The sequence below is a fragment of the Scyliorhinus canicula genome, chromosome 18 (assembly GCF_902713615.1).
Source record: "Scyliorhinus canicula chromosome 18, sScyCan1.1, whole genome shotgun sequence".
In the NCBI taxonomy this organism is placed as follows: Eukaryota; Metazoa; Chordata; class Chondrichthyes; order Carcharhiniformes; family Scyliorhinidae; genus Scyliorhinus; species Scyliorhinus canicula.
The window spans coordinates 6,197,401-6,216,376 of NC_052163.1; the positions used below are offsets into that span (position 1 = coordinate 6,197,401).

General features: G+C 49.1%; 1 protein-coding gene across 6 annotated transcripts in view; it reads left to right on the forward strand.

Moving 5' to 3' along the window:
- Nucleotides 1–18,976, forward strand: part of LOC119953471 (sodium-coupled monocarboxylate transporter 1-like) — a 243,059-nt gene that overhangs the window by 33,902 nt on the left and 190,181 nt on the right. For all 6 annotated transcript variants that reach the window (XR_005458029.1, XM_038777789.1, XM_038777786.1 and 3 more), the window contains exons 3-4: nt 3,007–3,146; nt 9,622–9,687. Coding sequence is in view for 5 of the 6 variants with exons in the window: in XM_038777789.1 (XP_038633717.1) it covers nt 3,007–3,146; nt 9,622–9,687 (206 nt within the window). In the remaining variant the exon portion in view is untranslated. The remainder of the gene's footprint in view (nt 1–3,006; nt 3,147–9,621; nt 9,688–18,976) is intronic.

Consider the following 18,976-nt stretch of genomic DNA (forward strand, 5'->3'; position numbering starts at 1 on the left):
TCTCCCACCCCCCGCTCGGAAGAATCGCTGCTCGCCGTTTTTCACGGTGACCGGCGATTCTCTGACCCGGATTGGCCGAGCAGCCTGCCGTTCGCGACCGTTTCACGACGGCGGCAACCACACCTGGTCGCTGCCGTTGTGAAAACGCCGTGAGATGCCCGTTTGGGGCTTGTGGGGGGCCTGGTGGGGACTGAGCACCACGACTGTGCTCGGGAGGGGACAGGCCCGCGATCGGTGCCCACCGATCGTCGGGCCGGCGTCTCAACGGGACGCACATTTTCCCCTCCGCTGCCCCGCAAGATCAAGCCGCCACGTCTTGTGGGGCGGCTGAGGGGAAAGACGGCCACCGCGCGCGGGTTTAAGCTTTCAGCCGTCGTGACATCAGCCGTGCATGCGCGGTTGGAGCCGGCCAACCTGCGCATGCGCGGCTGACGTCATAGTCACTCACTTCCGCGTCGCGTCCACTCTCGGCGCACGGCCCGGCGGCCGTGAGTTACGGAGCACCGCCTTCCTAGCCCCGCCGGGAGGGGAGAATAGGTGGGCGAGGAGCTTTCTCCGAGGCGTCATGAAACTCAGCTGAGTTCCCGATTGGCCCTCCCGATTTTTCCGGGAGCGGAGAATTCCGCCCCTTGTTTCATTAAAGTGTCTAGGAAGTCTGAGACTCACACCTGCAGTGAAGGCTTTTGTGCTAACCTAGCAAATTCAACATCAAGGTTGTAGGTCAGGTGAACTTAGAATATACTTTGGAGTTTCTAAGCACTGGCCCATAACAAATATAACCCTGAGAGGAAAATCTTCCACTTCACAAAAAAAAAACAGCCATGGAGAACTAAAGAGGTTTAGGGACAGCATAAAACTAAGGGCTTACAGACATTGCATAGATCTGGACGAATGGGATCGGTACAAGGACACGCAAAGGGGTCACAAAGCAGCTTATAAGAGATACTCAAAAGGATTATGAAAGGAAACTTGCAGGGAACATCTTCAAAATCAATAAGAAATGTTATAGTTATATAAAGTGAAAGTGGCTGGTGAATAGCAATTAGGTCCACTAAAGCTGAAAATGGGATATTTCAGCGATAATGGGAAATGGCAGACATGTCGAACAATGACTTGCCTCCATGTTTGCAGTAGAAAGGAGGTAACTTGTTGGAAGTTCCAAACATTTTAATCGATGATAGCGACAGGATTTAATACAATTAATGTAAGTACAGCATTGGTAACTAGGAGCTATAGAGTGACAAATACCCAGGACCTGACGGTTTCCACCCGAGGGTGTTAAAAGGACGTAAGGGAGCACATTGTAGATGCCCTAACTATAATATTGCAGAGCTCACTAGATTCAGGAGTAGTCCCTGTGGTTGGAAAATTGCACATGTCACTCCACTTTTAAGAAGGGTGAAAAGGAGAAACCAGGGAATTACCGACCAGTTAGCCTAAATCTGGTGGAAATGACTGGAATCTATAATCAGGGATGGCGTTACCTAACACCTTGAAAAAATTTCAGTCGATCGGGGAGAGCCTACCCAGATTGGAGCATCAAATTGCAAGGAGATATTGTCCGACTACGTGAATGAGCAAATGACTGGCAAATGGAATTTAATGTAAGCAAATGTGAGATTATCCATTTTGGTCCAAAAAGGATCGAGCAGTGTACTTTCTAAATGGAAAAGAGGTTATGTGCATCGATGTCCAAAGACCACTTGGGGGTTTAGGTGCAAAGGTCCTTAAAGCCAGGAACAAGTGCAGAAATAGTCACAAAAGGTTAATGGAATGGTAGCCTTTATAATAATAATAATCTTTATTGTCACAAGTAGGATTACATATCACTGTAACCAAGTTACTGTGAAAATCCCCTAGTCGTTACATTCCGGCGCCTGTTTCGGGTATACGGAGGGAGAATCAGAATGTCCAAATTACCTAACAGCACGTCTTTCGGTACTTGAGAGGAAACCAGAGCACCCGGAGGAAACCCATGCAGACACGGAGAACGTGCAGACTCCACACAGACAGTGACCCAAGCTGGGAATCGAACCTGGGACCCTGGCACCGTGAAGCAACTGTTGCTACGTGCTGCCCTAATATCTAGGGGATTGGGAATAGAAAGACACAGGAGTTATGCTGCAGCTATACAAAACCTTGGTCAGAGCCTCCTTGGAGTCCTGTGAGCATTCTGGAACACCTTAGGAAGGATATGTTGGCCTTGGAGGGAGTGTAACCCGTCGGTTTTACAAAAAAGATACCTCCTCGGGTATTTAGTTACAAGGCCAGATTACTTAAACTGGACCTGTTTTTGTTAGAATATTCAAGATATTAACAGGAAAAGACAGGGTAGATAAAGATCAACTATTTCCACTGGTTGGAGATTCTAAAACTAAGGGGTATAGTCTAAAAATTAGGGCTGGACCATTTAGGAGAGTTGTTAGGAAGAACTTCACTCAAAGGGTGATAGAGGTTTGGAACTCTCCCCCATGTTGTTATTGTTGAGTAGCCAATTCTTTATTTAATTCTCGTGATATGGGTATTGGTAGCCAGGCTCACATCTCATGACTTTTAAAAAAGCAAGCATTAATTACCTCAGTGCCACAAAGCAAAGTTTAACATGTATTTTTGTGACTGCAAGGCTATTTCCTATTGGCTTCTCTGAAATCAGTACTCGGTCCCTTGCTTGTTGTGGTATATATTAATTATTTGGACTGAAATATATACAACCCAAAGATTGCAGATGATAAAATGTGGTAGATAATAAGGACAATTGCAGAAAGATATCACAAAAATACATGTTGGACTTTGCTCTGTGGCACTGAACTAATTAATGCTGGCTTTTTAAAAAGTAATGTGAGTCTGGCTACCAATACCCATACCACGAGAATGAAATAAGAATTGGCTACTCGACAATAACAACTAGGAACACTCATGTTGATGTCAATGAGAATGAAAATGGATTTACTGCTATAGGAAAGGTGCAAAATACTAATGTTTAGCTATTTCTAATTATTGTTACAGTTATTGGAAATCCAGCAGAAGTGTACAGCTTTGGGATTATGTTTCTCATGTTTTCCTTCACCTGGTTATTGACAATGATAGCCACTTCTCTAATCTACATTCCACTTTTCTACAGACTGAACATTATCAGTACTTATGAGGTAAGTGATTTTAAGTTCTGTTTCTACTTTCCACTTTCTCCCCATTTTGCTTTTTATTTTCTCTATTGAACTCTTGCAAGTTTGCACTGATTTTTTAAAAATTCATTTACGGGATGTGGGTGTCACTGGTTAGGCCAGCATTTATTGCCTATCCCTAGTTGCCCTTCAGAAGGTGGTGGTGAGTTTCCTTCTTGAATCGCTGCAGTTCTTGAGGTGTTGTTAGGGAGGGAATTCCAGGATGTTGCCCCAGTGACAGTGATTTCATTTGATTTATTGTAAGTACCGAAGTACAGTGAAAAGTATTTTTCTGTGGCCGAGGAACATACACAGTACGTACATAGTAGACACATGCCACGGTAGCATTGTGGATAGCACAAATGCTTCACAGCTCCAGGGTCCCAGGTTCGATTCCGGCTTGGGTCACTGTCTGTGCGGAGTCTGCATATCCTCCTCGTGTGTGCGTGGGTTTTCCTCCGGGTGCTCCGGTTTCCTCCCACAGTCCAAAGATTGTGCAGGGTAGGTGGATTGGCCATGATAAATTGCCCATAGTGTCCCAAAATTGCCCTTAGTGTTGGGTGGGTTACTGGGTTATGGGGATAGGTGGAGGTGTTGACCTTGGGTAGGGTGCTCTTTCCAAGAGCCAATGCAGACTCGATGGGCCGAATGGCCTCCTTCTGCACCGTAGATTCTATGATAATCTATGATATTCAACAGGGAATATTGACAAATGGTACATCGACAAAACAGTGATTGGTTACAGTGCGGAACAAGGGGCCAAACAAAGCAAATACATGAGCAAGAGCAACATAGGGCGTTGTGAATAGTGTTCTTACAAGGAACAGATCAGTCCGAGGGGGAAGTCGTTGAGGAGTCTTGTAGGAGTGAGGAGCGGCGATGTATTTCCAAGTCAGGGTGGTGAGTGACTTGAAGTGGAAACTCCAGCTGGTGGGGTTCCCAGGTATTTGCTGCTATTTGACCTTCGAGATGGTAGTGGTCGTGTGTTTGGAAGGTGTGGTCGAAGGAACCTTGATGGGTTACTGTGGTGCATCTTGTAGATGGGTACACACGACTGCTACTATTTGTTTAGTAGTGGAGGGAATAAATGTTTGTGAAGGAGATAGTAATCAAGTGGGCTGCTTTGTCCTGATGCTTTGATTTGGTTTATTGCCACATGTACCAAAGTACACTGAAAAGTACAGTGCTGTTGAGCGTCTTGAGTGTTGTTGGAACTGCACTCATCCAGGCAAGCTGGAGAGTATTCCATTACACTACCTGACTTGTGCCTTGTAAATGGTGCACAGGGTTTTTTTGGGGGGTTGTCAGGAGGTCAGTTACTCGCCTTAGGATGTTAGTCCTTTGACCTGCACTGGAAGCCTCGTATTAATGTGGCTATTTTAGTTCAGTTTCTGATCAAATGGTAATCCCAGGATGTTGATTGTGGGTGATTCAGCGATGGTAATGCCATTGAATGCAAGGGGCATTAGATCCACTCTTGTAGGAGATGGTCATATGCCTGGCATATGGAGGAAATTGAGGCAAGGACTTCTTATAGACTCTGATATCCACAGTGAAATTCCCTTGGCCTGTCGTCAATGTTAATCAAAAGAGAAAATGCTGGAAAGTCTCAGCAGGTCCTGGCAGCATCTGTAGGAAGAGAAAAGCGCTAATGTTTCGAGTCCAGGTGACCCTTTGTCAAAGCTAAAAGATATAGAAAATGGGTGAGATATTTATACTGTGGGGTGAGGGAATGAAGATGAGTCATAGCCACAGAAATCAAGGAAAAAGAGTGCTAAAAGGCTACAGAAACCAGGGGCTATATGTTAATGGCAGTCCCCAGAGAGAATAAAAGATGTGAAAGGCCAAACAGCAGAGAAACTAAAATCAGAGGGTAAGCTGTGACAGATGTGGGGGGGAAGGGGGAAGCAAAGGGGAGAAAAGGGTAAGGAGAGGGGTAATAAGATAGGAGGGGAATATATATATAAAGAAAGACAAGAAAGAACGAAAATGTAAAATATAGTTAAAATGAAAGGGAAATTAAAACAAAGGGGTCTAGGTGGGGTAGAGCTAATCATCTGAAGTCATTGAATTTGATGTTGAGACCAGAAGGCTGTAGCGTGCCTAACCGGAAGATGAGATGCTGTTCCTCCAGTTTGCTGTGAGCCTTCACTGGAACATTGCAGAAGGCCAAGAACAGACATGTGGGCTTGGGAGCAGGGTCTTGTGTTAAAATGGCAAGTAGTGGGAAGGTCAGGGTCCCTGAATGCGCACAGACCGAAGGTGCTCAGCAAAGTGATCACCCAGTCTATGTTTGGTCCTCTCCGGTATAGAGGAGGCCCCATTGCGAATGCAATAGACCAAATTGAAAGTGAATCGCAGCTTAATCTGAAATGAGTGTTTTGGGCCCTGGGATTGTTAAGCATGGAAGAGGTAAAGGGGCAGGTGTTACACCTTCTGCGATTGCATGGGAAGGTGCCATGGGTGATGGGAGGGTGTTGGATATGATGGAGGAGTGGACTAGATTATCTCAGAAGGAACGATCTCTGTGGAATGCTGACAGAGGGAGTGAAGGAAAGATGTGTGACAGAGGGAGTGAAGGGAAGATGTGTTGGCATCACGCTGGAGTTGAAGAAAATGGCGAAGGATTATGCTTTGCATACAGAGGCTGGTGGGGTGAAATGTGAGAACGTGGGGGACTCTATCCTTGTTCTGGGAGGGAGGGGGTGAGGGTAGTGGCGCGGGAGATGGACCACACGCTGTTGAGGGACCTGTCACAACTGTAGGTGGAAATCATGGTTGAGGAAGAAGGAACACATTTCGAAGGCACCGACTTTGGAAAGTGGCATCATCGAACAAATGCGACGGAGGTGAAAGAGCTGAGAGAATGGATGAGTTCTACAGGTGTAGGGTGCGAAGAGCTGCAGTCCAGATTGCTGTGGGAGTCAGTGGGCTTGGTAATGGATATTAGTAGATAGTCTATTGCTGTAAATGGAGACAGCAGGTCAATGGAAGGGAAGGGAAGTGTCTAAGATGGACCAGGTGAAAGTGATGGAGGGGTGGAAACTGGAAGCGAATTGATGAATTTTCCAGGTCTGGACTAGAGCATGAAGCGGCACCAAAATAGTGATCGATGTACTGATAAAGTATTGTGACAGGAAACCCGGGTAGCCTGGAACAAGGAATGTTCCACATACCTCATAAAAAGGCAAGCGTAGCTAGGACCCATGTGGGTACCCATTGCTACACCTTTGATTTGGATAAAGGAGACGTAGACTGGGTGATCACTTTGCTGAGTACCTTTATTTGTGCGCTTTCAGGACCCTGACCTTCCCGTTACTTGCCATTTCAACAAAAGACCCTGCTCCATGACCACAAGTCTGTCTTTGGCCTGCTGCAATGTTCCAGTGAAGCTCAACACAAACTGGAGGAACAGCATCTCATCTTTCAGTTAGGCATGCTACAGCCTTCCGGTCTCAACATCGAATTCAACAACTTCAGATGATTAGTTCTACCCCACCTCGACCCATTTGATTTAATTCCATTTCACTTTAACTGTCTTTTACATTTTCTTTCTTTCTTGTCTTTCTTTATATATATATTCCCCCTCCTATCTTATTACCACTCTCCTTACCTTTTCTCACCCCTTGGCTTCCCCCCCACCCCCCCCCCCCCCCCCCCCCCCCCCCCCCCCCCCCCCCCCCCCCCCCCCCCCCCCCCCCCCCCCCCCCCCCCCCCCCCCCCCCCCCCCCCCCCCCCCCCCCCCCCCCCCCCCCCCCCCCCCCCCCCCCCCCCCCCCCCCCCCCCCCCCCCATATCTGCCACAGTTTACCCTCTGATTTTAGTTTCTCTGCTGTTTGGCCTTTCACATCTTTTATTCTCTCTTGGGACTGTCACGGGCACTCTTTTCCCATGATTTCTGTGGCTATGATTCATTTTTCATTCCCTCACCCCACAGTATAAATATCTCCCATCTTCTATGTCTTTTTGCTTTGACAAAAGGTCACTTGGACTCAAAACGTTAGCTCTTTTCTCTCCCTACAGATGCTGCCAGACCTGAGATTTTCCAGCATTTTCTCTTTTGGTTTCAGATTCCAACATCCGCAGTAATTTGCTTTTATTCAGTGTTAATTTCTTTGCCTCTACTTTTATGCTTCCTTGTACGATGACTATGGAATGGTGGGGATTCCCACCCAGCCAGGTCCTGAGGCAATTGGACCTTAAATGGGGCGTGCACACAGGTAGAAAGGGAGGGGAGAGATCTTCTGGCTGTTCCTGCCAATGACTCACCCATGCTGCGGGTTTCCTAGCAGCGTGAGGTGGATTCAAGATCCCGCTGCCGGCCAACAGCAGGCCATCTCCTGACGCCGAGAAACACGCCCCAGGAAAACCAGCCAATCTGACCCTGGGTTTCCGATGGTTACCCATCAGCTTGAGGCCTGAGGTTATTTTCTGGCTTCCCCCATGCCCAGAAACAACTCCTGCCAGCCTAAAAATTGAGGCTGGGTGGGAAACGGCCCTTAAGTAATCGACATGGTAGCACAGTGGTTAGCACTGTTGCTTCATAGTGCCAGGGACACCGATTCGATTCCCGGCTTGGTTCACTGTCTGCGGAGTCTGCATGTTCTCCCTGTTTCTGCGTGGGTTTCCTCCGGGTGCTCCGGTTTCCTCCCACAAGTCCCGAAAGATATGCTTGTTAGGTGAATTGGACATTCTGAATTCTCCCTCAGTGTACCTGAACAGGAGCTATAGTGTGACGAGTAGGGGATTTTCACAGTAACTTCATTGCAGTGTTAATGTAAGCCTACTTGTGACACTATTAAAGATTATTATTATTAATAATTGGCCACTTAAAGGTTTCAATTAGGACAAGGGTGGGCAGTCCATCTGAGGCCATACCACCCAGTGTAAAATTACCGGGTTATCTTCAGCTTGGCGCCGCAAACCTTGGTGTCGCTCTCCTTATTGCCATCTTGTTGGCTGGGATGGTGTGTGTGAAGAGTGAAGTATGTTTACGCAGCTGCAGCTTGTCAACCTCCTGAGTATCAATTGTGAAATGGCGAATCCCGCACATTTCTCATTGGAATCAATTGTGTTCCACGTGCTGCCGGTGCTAGTCCCTTAACAGTAACAGAATCGGTCCTGGTGCGTTGCCAGTTTTGCTGTCATGAAAGTCCACAAATTCTGCGATGAAGTCAACACAAAGTCTCAGAAATGGAGAATCCCACCCAGGATTCTTATGGGACAGTCTAGGACCAGAGGGCATAGTCTCAGAATAAAGGTGTGCCGATTTAAGACCGAGATGAGGAATTTCTTCTCTGAGGAGTGTGAATCTTTAGAACTCCTTGCCATGGAGAGCTGTAGGGGCAGAGTCCTTGTGTATATTTAAGGCTGAGATAGATAGATTCTTGATCAGCAAGGGAAACAAGGGTTATGGGGAAAGAGCACGTACGGAATGTCAGATCAGCCATGATCCGATTGAATGGTAGAGGAGGCACGAAGGGCTGGAAGGCTACTCGTGTTCCTATTTCTTATGGCCTTAAACTTATGAAAGCTTGCTTGCAGATGAATTATATAATTGGAAAGCATCTCCAAGGATAAGAAAAGGCACACCTCTTTCCATGCAAAACATACAGCACGGTAGCATAGTGGTTAGCACTATGGCTTCACAACCCCAGGGTTCCAGGTTCGATTCCTGCTTGGGTCATTGTCTGTGCGGAGTCTGCACATTCTCCCCGTGTCTGCGTGGGTTTTCTCCAGGTGCTCTGGTTTCCGCCCACAGTCCAAAGATGTGCAGGTTAGGTAGATTGGCCATGCTAAATTGCCCATTAGGTTAGATGGGGTTGCAGGGTTATGGGGATAGGGTGGAGAGTGGGATTAAGTAGGGCGGTGTTTCCAAGAGCCGGTGGAGACTCGATGGGCCGAATGGCCTCCTTCTGCACTGTAAATTCGATAAAATCTATGAAATACCGATTATGGACAGTTAGAGAGCAGATGCATTCTGTCTTTTCAACTATGTTACTCTTTGGCAAGAAGAATTAGGGGAATAGATTAATATTGCAACCTTTTTAGGCTGTATTTCTTCCACAATGACTGATTCATCAGTGTCAGTGAAACATATTTTGTGTAATCTTTTTGGTTGTTCTCTGATGAGCATGGCAGATTTATTTTTTAGGGATAAGAAATTTCATTTCCTGCTTCTGTTCGGTTGACAGTTTGATAGAGTTCTTCACTCATTTGTTAAATTTCATACATTATGGATGTTCTGGCATCTTCCACGATGTTTATAAATAGTTTTTTTGCATATACAAATTCTCTTTAACCCTGTAATGACAGGCAGGCATTAAAATGTGTCAAACATTGTAAAAGAGATGACTGATATTCTCATGCCTAGTTAATAATATGGCGAGATTAATGTTAATAACCTTACGCATTGAGATATAAAGCTGAAAGTAAATTAGAATTTTGTGTTTTCTCCACAGTATCTTAATAGAAGATTTGGACAATTAGTGAGATATCAAGTTGTTTGTTGCTTCTTGATGTACATGGTAAGTTCAAAGGTAAACTTGAAAATACCTTTCACGTTATTCGAGATTGTCATGATGAATATTAAGAGTTTCCTTCCAATTTTGTTGTGGCGTGGGAGAGCTTTTGAAATGACGTGGATTTCAAGAGAGAAACTAAAGAGTGGGAGTAAAGTGGCAGAGGGTGAGAAGTGGTATTCCTCAAGGACAGTGCTGGGGCCAGTGCTGTTCACAATTTACTTTAATGATTTGGACTTTGGAGTCAAAAACACAATTTAGATTTGTGGATGAGTCCATATTGGGGGGTGGGTATGAGGGGTGGCAGTGGTAGGCAATGCTGAGGAGCGTTGTAACGAATTACAGAAGGACATTAATATGCTTGCTTTTTGGAAAATAATTGGCAAATGTAGTTTTTTTTATTCGCTCATGGGATGCGGGTGTCGCTGGTTGGGTCAGCATTTATTTCCCATCCCTGAGAGCATTTAAGAGCCAACCACGTTGCTGTGGATCTGAAGATCATGTAGGCCAGACCAGGTAAGGATGATAAATTTCGTTCCCTAAAGGACCCAGGTGAGTTTTTATTTTAATAAACAATAGTTTCATGGTCATCATTAGACTTTTAATTCCAGGTTTTTAAAATTTGCCATGGCGGGATACGAACCTGGGTCTCCAGACCATGACTCTGGGTCGCTGGATTACTATTCCAGTGACAATACCACTACGCCACTGCCTCCCCCAACAGAGAGAAACAGGAGGTGGTATATTTTGGTAGGAAAAATAGGGAGGTTACGTTTTACTTGGGAGGGATCTTGCGGTGCCAATAGGCCGTTCATTAAAAGTTGTGGCAAGGCCATTAAAAAAGCAAACACAGCACCAGGGCTTATTTCTAGAAACTAGAACTGAAAGATTAGGAAGATATGTGTTATAACCCACACGTGGATCCTGGGGAAACCATTGTTGATCCCTCTGTAGGTCTCCTGGAGTATGAGCTTCCCAGATAGGGAGCAGAGACTATCCAGCTGGAGCGCGTTAAAAACATACATAAAAGCTGGCCCAAAGCTTGGACTGAAGTGGGAGCGTGTTACTGCCATGAGCAGGATATAGTAAATAAATCTCTGTTCTATTACCACGGGCTTTCTCAAGTTACTAAACTGGCGCCGAGGACAAAAGGAAACTCCAGACTCGCTCATGGAACTACTTAGCTGCCCGGTCGATTACTATCCCAGAACATGGGGACATGGCTGTTCTGGATGCCACTGTTTGGGAAGATGGAGGCCTTCGGTGCGGGTGCGGAAGACTGGAGCCATTATGCTGAGCACATGAAGTATTCCTTCCAGGCTAATGGTATTTTGGGGGAAGACTGTCAGAAACTCATCCTGTTGACCACCTGCGGAGCCCTGGGTTTGGGGTCATAAAAAGTCTAACCTACCTGGATCACCAGACTCCAAATCGTTTGATGAGCTGGTCGCTTTGGTTGCTGAAAATTATAACTCTAGACCTTCCCGCCTTGTCCCGCCTAAGGCAAGCATTGAGAGTTCGGGTTGTTCCTCTCCAAAATGTTGAGGGATAGGTTAGTGTGTGGCATAAACAACATGGCCACTCAGAGGAAGCTTTTGATGGAGCCCACTTTGGATTTGAAACTTGACATAGAGCTTTCACTTTCCTGGGAGCAAGCGGAGAAAGGAGTGCAGGGGCTGCAGGGGTCCATGAACTATGGCGTCCATAGTTTGGTCCGACCTTAATTTAGAACTCCTGCGTCATGACGGATTAATGCCGGTCTGGCTAAATTACCTCCGAAAGGTCAGCCTCAGCGGCAATTCCGCAGCTCGGTCAGGCTCTCGGGAGCTACCGGTAACTGGCGGGATAGTTCCTCCAAGGATGAAGGGGAGAGCCGGCCACAATGCCAAATGTGTGGTTTGAGGACATGTGATGGCCAGACCAACAATTTTGGCACAGAGAATGGCAGCTGCCAAGATCGCTATGAACCAGAACCTTGCACGTGGGCTCCCTCGGATGAGGAGGACTGTTGAATGCATTGAACTGCGCCGCAGTCCCGAAGGTAGAACTGATCTGGGTCATATTACAAGTCAATGGTCACCCCGTCATGGCGCTGACATTGCGTGATACGAAAGCAAGTTTGGCGAACTGTACTGGCGAGTGTTTGAACATCGTGGGGACCATGGTTACTCCAGTAACCGATAGGCAGCAGTTGGTACGCTTCCCTTGGTTGTGGTGCAGGGACCGGGGCCCAATTTGTTGGGGCGTGACTGGTTGAAAATCCTCTGTTTCAACTGGCAACGGGTTTTTCAGATGGACACCGGGAATCTGTATGACGGGCTGAGCAAATATTTTGAAATGTTCCAGGCGGGTCTGAGCAGGAAAAGGGGGCCAAGGCCCATATCCACGTGGATCCTGATGCTGAGCCCTGGTATTTTAGGGCGAGGTCTGTCACCTATGCCCTGCTTGCCAAAGTGGAGGATTTGTATGCAAAACTGGCTGGAGAATGTTCTTTCATGAAGATTGACATGAGCCACCCTTATTTACAGATGGAGCAAGATCCTGAGTCCTGGAAATCTGGTACCATAAACATCCATAGGGGGTTATTTGAATACACCCGCCTCCTATTTGGGGTTTCATCGGTCTCGGCGATTGTCCAGCAGGTAAACGAGAATATCTTGCAGAGTCTGCTGAAGGTTGCCGTCTATCTGGACGAAGTGCTCACCACGGAGAAGGAGCATATGGTCAACCTGCAAGATGTACTCCAGCAGTTTTCCCAAGGAGGCACCTAGCTAAAGAGGAGCAAGTGTGTGTTCCGCACTAGAGCGGTGACCTATTGGGTTACATGGTGGACAGGAATGGTCCACACCTGGTGGAAGATAAGGTTCGGGCCATAAAAGGGGTCCCGACCCCAAAGAAAGCCACTGACCTCCAATTGTTCCTAAACCTGGTGAACTACTATGACAATAATCTTTTTTAGTGTCACAAATAGGCTTACATTAACACTGCAATGAAGTTACTGTGAAAATCCCCTAAATGCCACACTCCAGCGCCTGTTCGGGTGCACTGAGGGAGAATTCAGTATGCCCAATTCACCTAACAAGCACGTCTTTCGAGGATTTGTGGGAGGAAACCGGAGCGCCCGGAGGAAACCCACGCAGACACAGGGAGAATGTGCAGACTCTGCACAGACAATGACCCAAGCCGGGAATCAAACCCGGGTCCCTAGCGCGGTGACAAAACAGTGCTACCCACTGTGCTACCATGCCGCCCCTATGGGAAGTTCATTGCAAACCTAGTCACTTTATTAGCTCCTCTCCACACATTGTTGAGGAAGGACCAGGAGTGGCTCTAGGGTGCTTCACTGGACAAAGCATCCGCCGGAGAAGAAAAGCATCTATTGTCCGCGCAGCCCCTCACGCACTATGATCGGACTCGGCCGTTAATCATGAAATGTGATGCCTACCGCTACGGCATTGGGGCAGTGCTGGCCATGGATGGGACGACGGCACGGAGCTTGCTTTCTCAGTGAGGATCCTGGCAGATGCTGAGTGACATTATGCTTAAATCGTGAAGGAGGATTTGTCAGTAATATTTGGAGTCAAGAAATTCCACCAGTATGTTTATGGGCAACATTTTTCCATTGTGATGGACTATAAACCACTGCTCAGGCTTTTTTAGGGAGGCTAAGGGAATCCACCCATTGCCTCAGCTAGAATTCAGCATGAGGCACTTCCATTTGCTGTGTATGAATATTCATTTCGACACCACCTGGGTGCAAAGATTGCCCATGTTGATGCTCTCAGTTATGTACCATTGCCCGTAAGTTCCTCATCCCCACCAGTGCCAAATGAAGTGGTTACAACTCTCAACTTTATGGATTCCTTACCAATAATGGCTACTCAGGTACGCTCATGGATGCAGCGGGATCCCGGACTAGCGAAACTTCACCTCGTGCTTTTGAGCGGCGGAGTGCAGGTGGCTCTCCGGCCTTTTGGCCAGATGTTCTCGGAACTCAGTTTGGGGGATGGTGTCACATTGTGGGGAACTCGCGTGATAATCCCGCTGCAGGGTCAGAAACCCCTGCTGAAGTACCTTCACAGGCACCTGGGTGCCTCTAAGATGAAGATGGTGGCCTTCAGTTATTCTGGTGGCCCGGATTCGATGGGGACATTGAAAGGGTAATGTGCAGCTGTCTGATATGCCAGGAGCAACAGAAGCTCCTGCCAGCAGCCTCCCTTCATCCATGGGAAATACCTGGATGCCCATCGGTACAACAACATGCAGAGTTCACAGGGCCTTTTGTGGGATCCATGTTCCCGTCATTGTGAATGCCCACTTGAAGTGGTGAGTGGTGCACAAGATGGTCTCGACAACATCCAGGGCCACAGTAGAAAAGCTCCAGTGCTTGCTGGGGGATGTGTTCGTGATGCAGGTGGACCTTTCTGAGGTGCTGCAGAACTTGTCCCAGTCTCAAATGGACATTATCAAAGTGCTGTGGAGCTTGTCCCAGTTGTTAGGGGACGTGTTCCAGTTTCAGGTGGACCTTTCCAGGACGCTGCGGACCATGTCCCAGCCCCAGTCTGAGGCATTCCAGAGCACGTCCTGGTCACTGAGGACCATGACCCAAAGGCAGGTGGACATTGACGAGGCACTCCAGAACATGGCCTGCTCACAGAGGGGCATCGCTGAGGACAACATGGTGCAGACATTTGGGGAGTCGCCAGGGCTGACAGAGCCATATGACGCAGAGGTATCTGGAGCCCAATACAGCTGCCCTTTCATCCGAGGTGACCCTCAGGGTCTTCTGGACACTGATGAGGAGGAGAGAGTGCTGAAGGCCGACCCAGAGCCTTCCCACAGGGTGACAGTGGCGGTCACCAGCTCTCCCCCCTGACAAAGGCACGTTTCGGGGTCAGCGTGCAGAACAGGGTGTAATGGCAAAACATGAACCATCGCCAAGTCGGATGGCGCCCTTCACTCCAAACCCTCCAGAGGATGCCCACTGGGGCAAGCTGTGCCCACCCCTGATGTGCATCCTGGGGATACTCTTTCACATAGCACTGGAGCACCGAAGGCGAAGCAGGTCGAGGATTACTGAGAGGGCACTGGGGGTGTGTGGGGGCATCACCATTGGGGTTAGGGACAGTTGGGGTTGCAATAGTACACCATTAAAGAACATTACAGCCGAGACGTGAAGCCTCTGTCATACCTCATACGGGTGATGGGTGTGAGCGTGCACTCAGTCAGACAGGAGTCAGACTTGGCATAGATTGAGGTGCACCAAAGCTTACCTCAAAGCGGGTATCATCATCCTCCCTCCTGCCTTGAATATTGACCCGCTGACAGTGCCAACACAGGCCCATCACCCTGGAGTGTTGTAACTCAGACCCTGGGAAGGTGGAACAGGCAGTTGAGGGGGACGGGTGATTTTGGGGTAATGGGTTGGGGAGATGGTCGGGGTGAGGGAGGGGGTAGTGTGAGGCGTGGGAGAGGGCACGGATGGGGCAGTGACGGTGGGTGGGAAGGGGAGAGGGGGAGAGATGACTGATGAAGCCATGTCCTATGTAAAGCGGGTGCGAATAAGGGCCTCCCTGTTCTCTGGGCATGGCGGACACTCGCTGCCACTGCCTGTCCTCCATCCTCTCCTGGCCCCTCGGGTCCTCCCTGGTTTGTCCTCAAGCCCCTTCTGACCCGGCTCCTCCTCGGAGGTGGCCATATGTTCATCCTCTCCTCCAACATGTCACCCGGTGCTGTGGCAGATGGGCACAGTAGACCACCACAAAACATAGTACACCATCGGGTGTCCGATGCACCGCCCAATGTCAGCCCAGGTGGCCTCATGGGCCTCATTATATTGGTTCTCTGTGTCGGTCACCGGCCTCTGTACTGGCATCATTAGCCAGGTCCTAAGTGGGTTCCCATTATCCTTCAAGAGCCAACTGGTCACGATGGGGCGTTTCTCGAAGATGCCAGTGATCTCCAACTGCCCCAGGATGTAAGCGTTGCGCACATTCCTGGGGAAGCGTGCATACATGGGCATAATCTTTAGGTGGTGGTCGGAACTAAGTTGGATGTTTAGGGAATAGAACCCCTTCCTCTAAATTCACGCACCGCCTGGTGTGCATAAGGCGACGTGCAAGCCATCTATTACCCCCTGGACCTGGGGCATCTTGGCGATGGTGGAGAATCCTGTTGCCCAGGCATGTTGATGGGCTTGATCAAGGTCAATGTTTATATAGTCAGCTGCCTGGGCAAACAAGATATCCATGGCTTCACGGATGCGTTTGTGGGCTGTTGGTTGGAATATGCCACACAAGTCCCTGCTTGAGTCCTGGAATGATCCTGAGGCATAGAAGTTTAGGGTTGCGGTGACCTTTATGCCCACTGGGAGCAGGTATTCTCCTCCTCCAGATGGTGCCAAGTCCACAAGGACATGGCACTGGTGCCACACTGTCTCCTTGTTGAGGTGAAGACTCCTGTGGCACATGCTGTCCGTTATCTATTTGAAGGACCATCAAAGCTTGTACACCATGGGCCGCCACAGGCCTTCCCCTCTGGGCCCTTCCCTGGCCTGATAGGCGACTGGGTCCTCCAGTCGGTCCTGGTGTTGGGCAGGCCCTGCACATGGTCCACTGCCTCGAACCTCTGTTGACGCTCTGGCACCGCCTTCTCTGGCGTCTGGCCGCTTGGTCTGCCAGTGCCACCGCAAGGGCAGCTTTTGCAAGGTACAAGGTAGCGTGTAAAATGTACTATCTGTAAGGAACTGGAGTGGGTGTCAGACTGACAATCGGCTATGGCTTCCACCCCGGATCCACTTCCACTTCCACAGCGCCTACCCTCGGATCGCACAAACGTTCCTCACCCTCACATCCTCTGCCATCCCTCAGGGTGCCATCCAATACACCCTGCACATGCACCCCTGGCCGCAGCATTGGGCCCTGAGCACCGGGCCCCAGACGATGTATCCCAGATACTTGCTGGAAATGTTACCTGGACCAGGCGCTGGTTCCCCCCCCCCCACTCCACACATTCACCCTCTGGTCGTGGGAAAGCCCCCAGTGCTGAGACCCAGCTCTTCGGTATTCTAATGTTGGCTGCTGCCTCTGGAATTCAAAACAAGTGTCCAGCCTAGCGGAGATGGTCACCTCAACACGGGAGCACAGCGGAAGAGAGAGAGGAAAAAACATTCCACCACTCCCAAGAGGGGCAGAGTTCTGTCCAGAACAGATCTGGTACATTATAAACCAAACCAAATACAGAGTAACCACCAAAGAAGAACACAACACAGGCAGGGAGACAACAAAGTCACCAGCTGTACACCAAGGACAAAAGCCAAAGCTAAAAACAAAGAAACAACGCCACCAGCTGCAGCCACCCCTCTCCCGCAGCAGACCTACATCGCTGGAAAAGCGGCCAATGTGTGTACAGGAAAGTATGTGTGTGAACATATGCGTGAATCGCTGTGCATGCATGCCTGTTAGAGTACATGAGTGTGCGAATGAGCAGTACAGACCATTGGAAAACATCACGCCAAGATAGGACACAGCTGAAGGAGAGAGAACACCCCACCTCCCGCCCACCAGCATCAGTAGCGTTCACCGAAGGAAAATACAAAACAGGTAGGAATAGAATGATGATACCAGCTGCACACCAAAGACAAAATCGAGACGAAAAATCAAAAAGAGTACAATCCCACTGAGAGTCAACGCACCCCCGCGGCCCCAGTGGCAGACCCACATCGGTGAAAAGGCGCCATTGCGTGAACAGGAAAGTATGTGTGTGAGTGCATATCGTTGAGAATGTGCATCCATACAGAGTATATGCGGTATGCATGCCTATTAGAGGACATGTGCATGAGAACGGGCAGCACAGACCACCGAGAAAGGTCATGCTGACACGGGGCACAGTGGAGGAAGGAACGAAAACTCCTTGGCAGGGGACCAGGCCATAGAAGCGAGAAGGGTCGCAGAAGACAAGCACACAGCTGCCAGACAAAGACGACCCCCCACAGCGCCTACAGTGAACTTGCATCAGTGGAAAGCCGCTTGGTGGTCCAACTACCGAATGTTCGCACTGACATGGAGCAGAGTGGAGGAGGAAGAGAAAGCGAAAACCATCTCCCTCCCTCCAGCAATGGCAGCGAACAGTTCTAACTCCCAGGTTGCAGAGGTAGGAGGGGTAGCATATACATGGTATCTATCATACAAACCCCCCTCCCCCAACAAACATCGACCAAACGCAGTACAAAAGGAAACCAAGTGGCCTCCATGGCTCCCGTAACGGGAGCAGCAGATCACTACTGAACATTAAATGTTAACGGTGGTCTATGAAAGTGTTTCACGCAACCTCTGGGCTGCGCAGTTGAGCTGCAGTATCAGTATCTGATCTTCCATCATAGGGTGCACATAAGAATTCCCCCAATCACTTCCGGTGGCTGTGATGAAGTAGGAAGCCACACATTGGGAGTTCCCATTTTAAACGGACTTTTCGGCTCTTTTTAGAGCCCAAAACGGAAATTTTCCGACGTCTCCCGGTGGGGGAAGGTGTGCTGAACGACTTTTCCCACAGTCCATGACTCGAACTTGGAGTGGAAAGGGGGAAAAAGCAGCAGCAGCTCCCCAGAAAAAACGGGGGAAGGGATCCAAGATGACCGCCGGCAGAGCTCCAGAGGAGTGGAAACAGTGGGCCCAGGAGCAACTAGCTGCTCTCCTGCGCTGCTTCACAGACTTCAAGGCTGAGGTACTGAGCTCTCTGCAGGAAACAAACAGAAGGCTGTCGGAGATTCAGACCACCCAGGGTGCTGCCATCAAGGAGTTGCAGGCGCAGGCCACTGAACGAGAGGAGGAGGCCGTGGTCCTCGTGAGTAAGGTGGAGGGGCACGAGGCACTTCACAAGAAGTGGCAGGAACGCTTCGAGGAGCTTGATCACCGCATGAGGCGGAAAACCTGCGGATCTTGGGCCTTGCGGAGGGGCTGGAGGGGTCGGACCTGACAACCTATGTGGCTATAATGCTGAACTCGCTAGTGGGGGCCGGGTCTTTCCATCTGCCCTTGGAGCTGGAGGGAGCACACAGAGTACTGGCCAGGAGGCCTAAGGGCAATGAACCCCTGCGTGCGGTGCTGGTGAGGTTCCACCGGTTCAGTGATCGGGAGTGTGTGCTGCGCTGGGCCAAGAAGGTGAAGAGCAGCAAGTGGGAGAAAGGGGTAGTACGGATCTACCAGGATTGGAGTGCGGAGGTGGCTAAGCGGCGGTCCGGATTTAATCGGACGAAGGAGGTGCTTTACAGGCAAAGATAAAGTTCGGAATGTTGCAG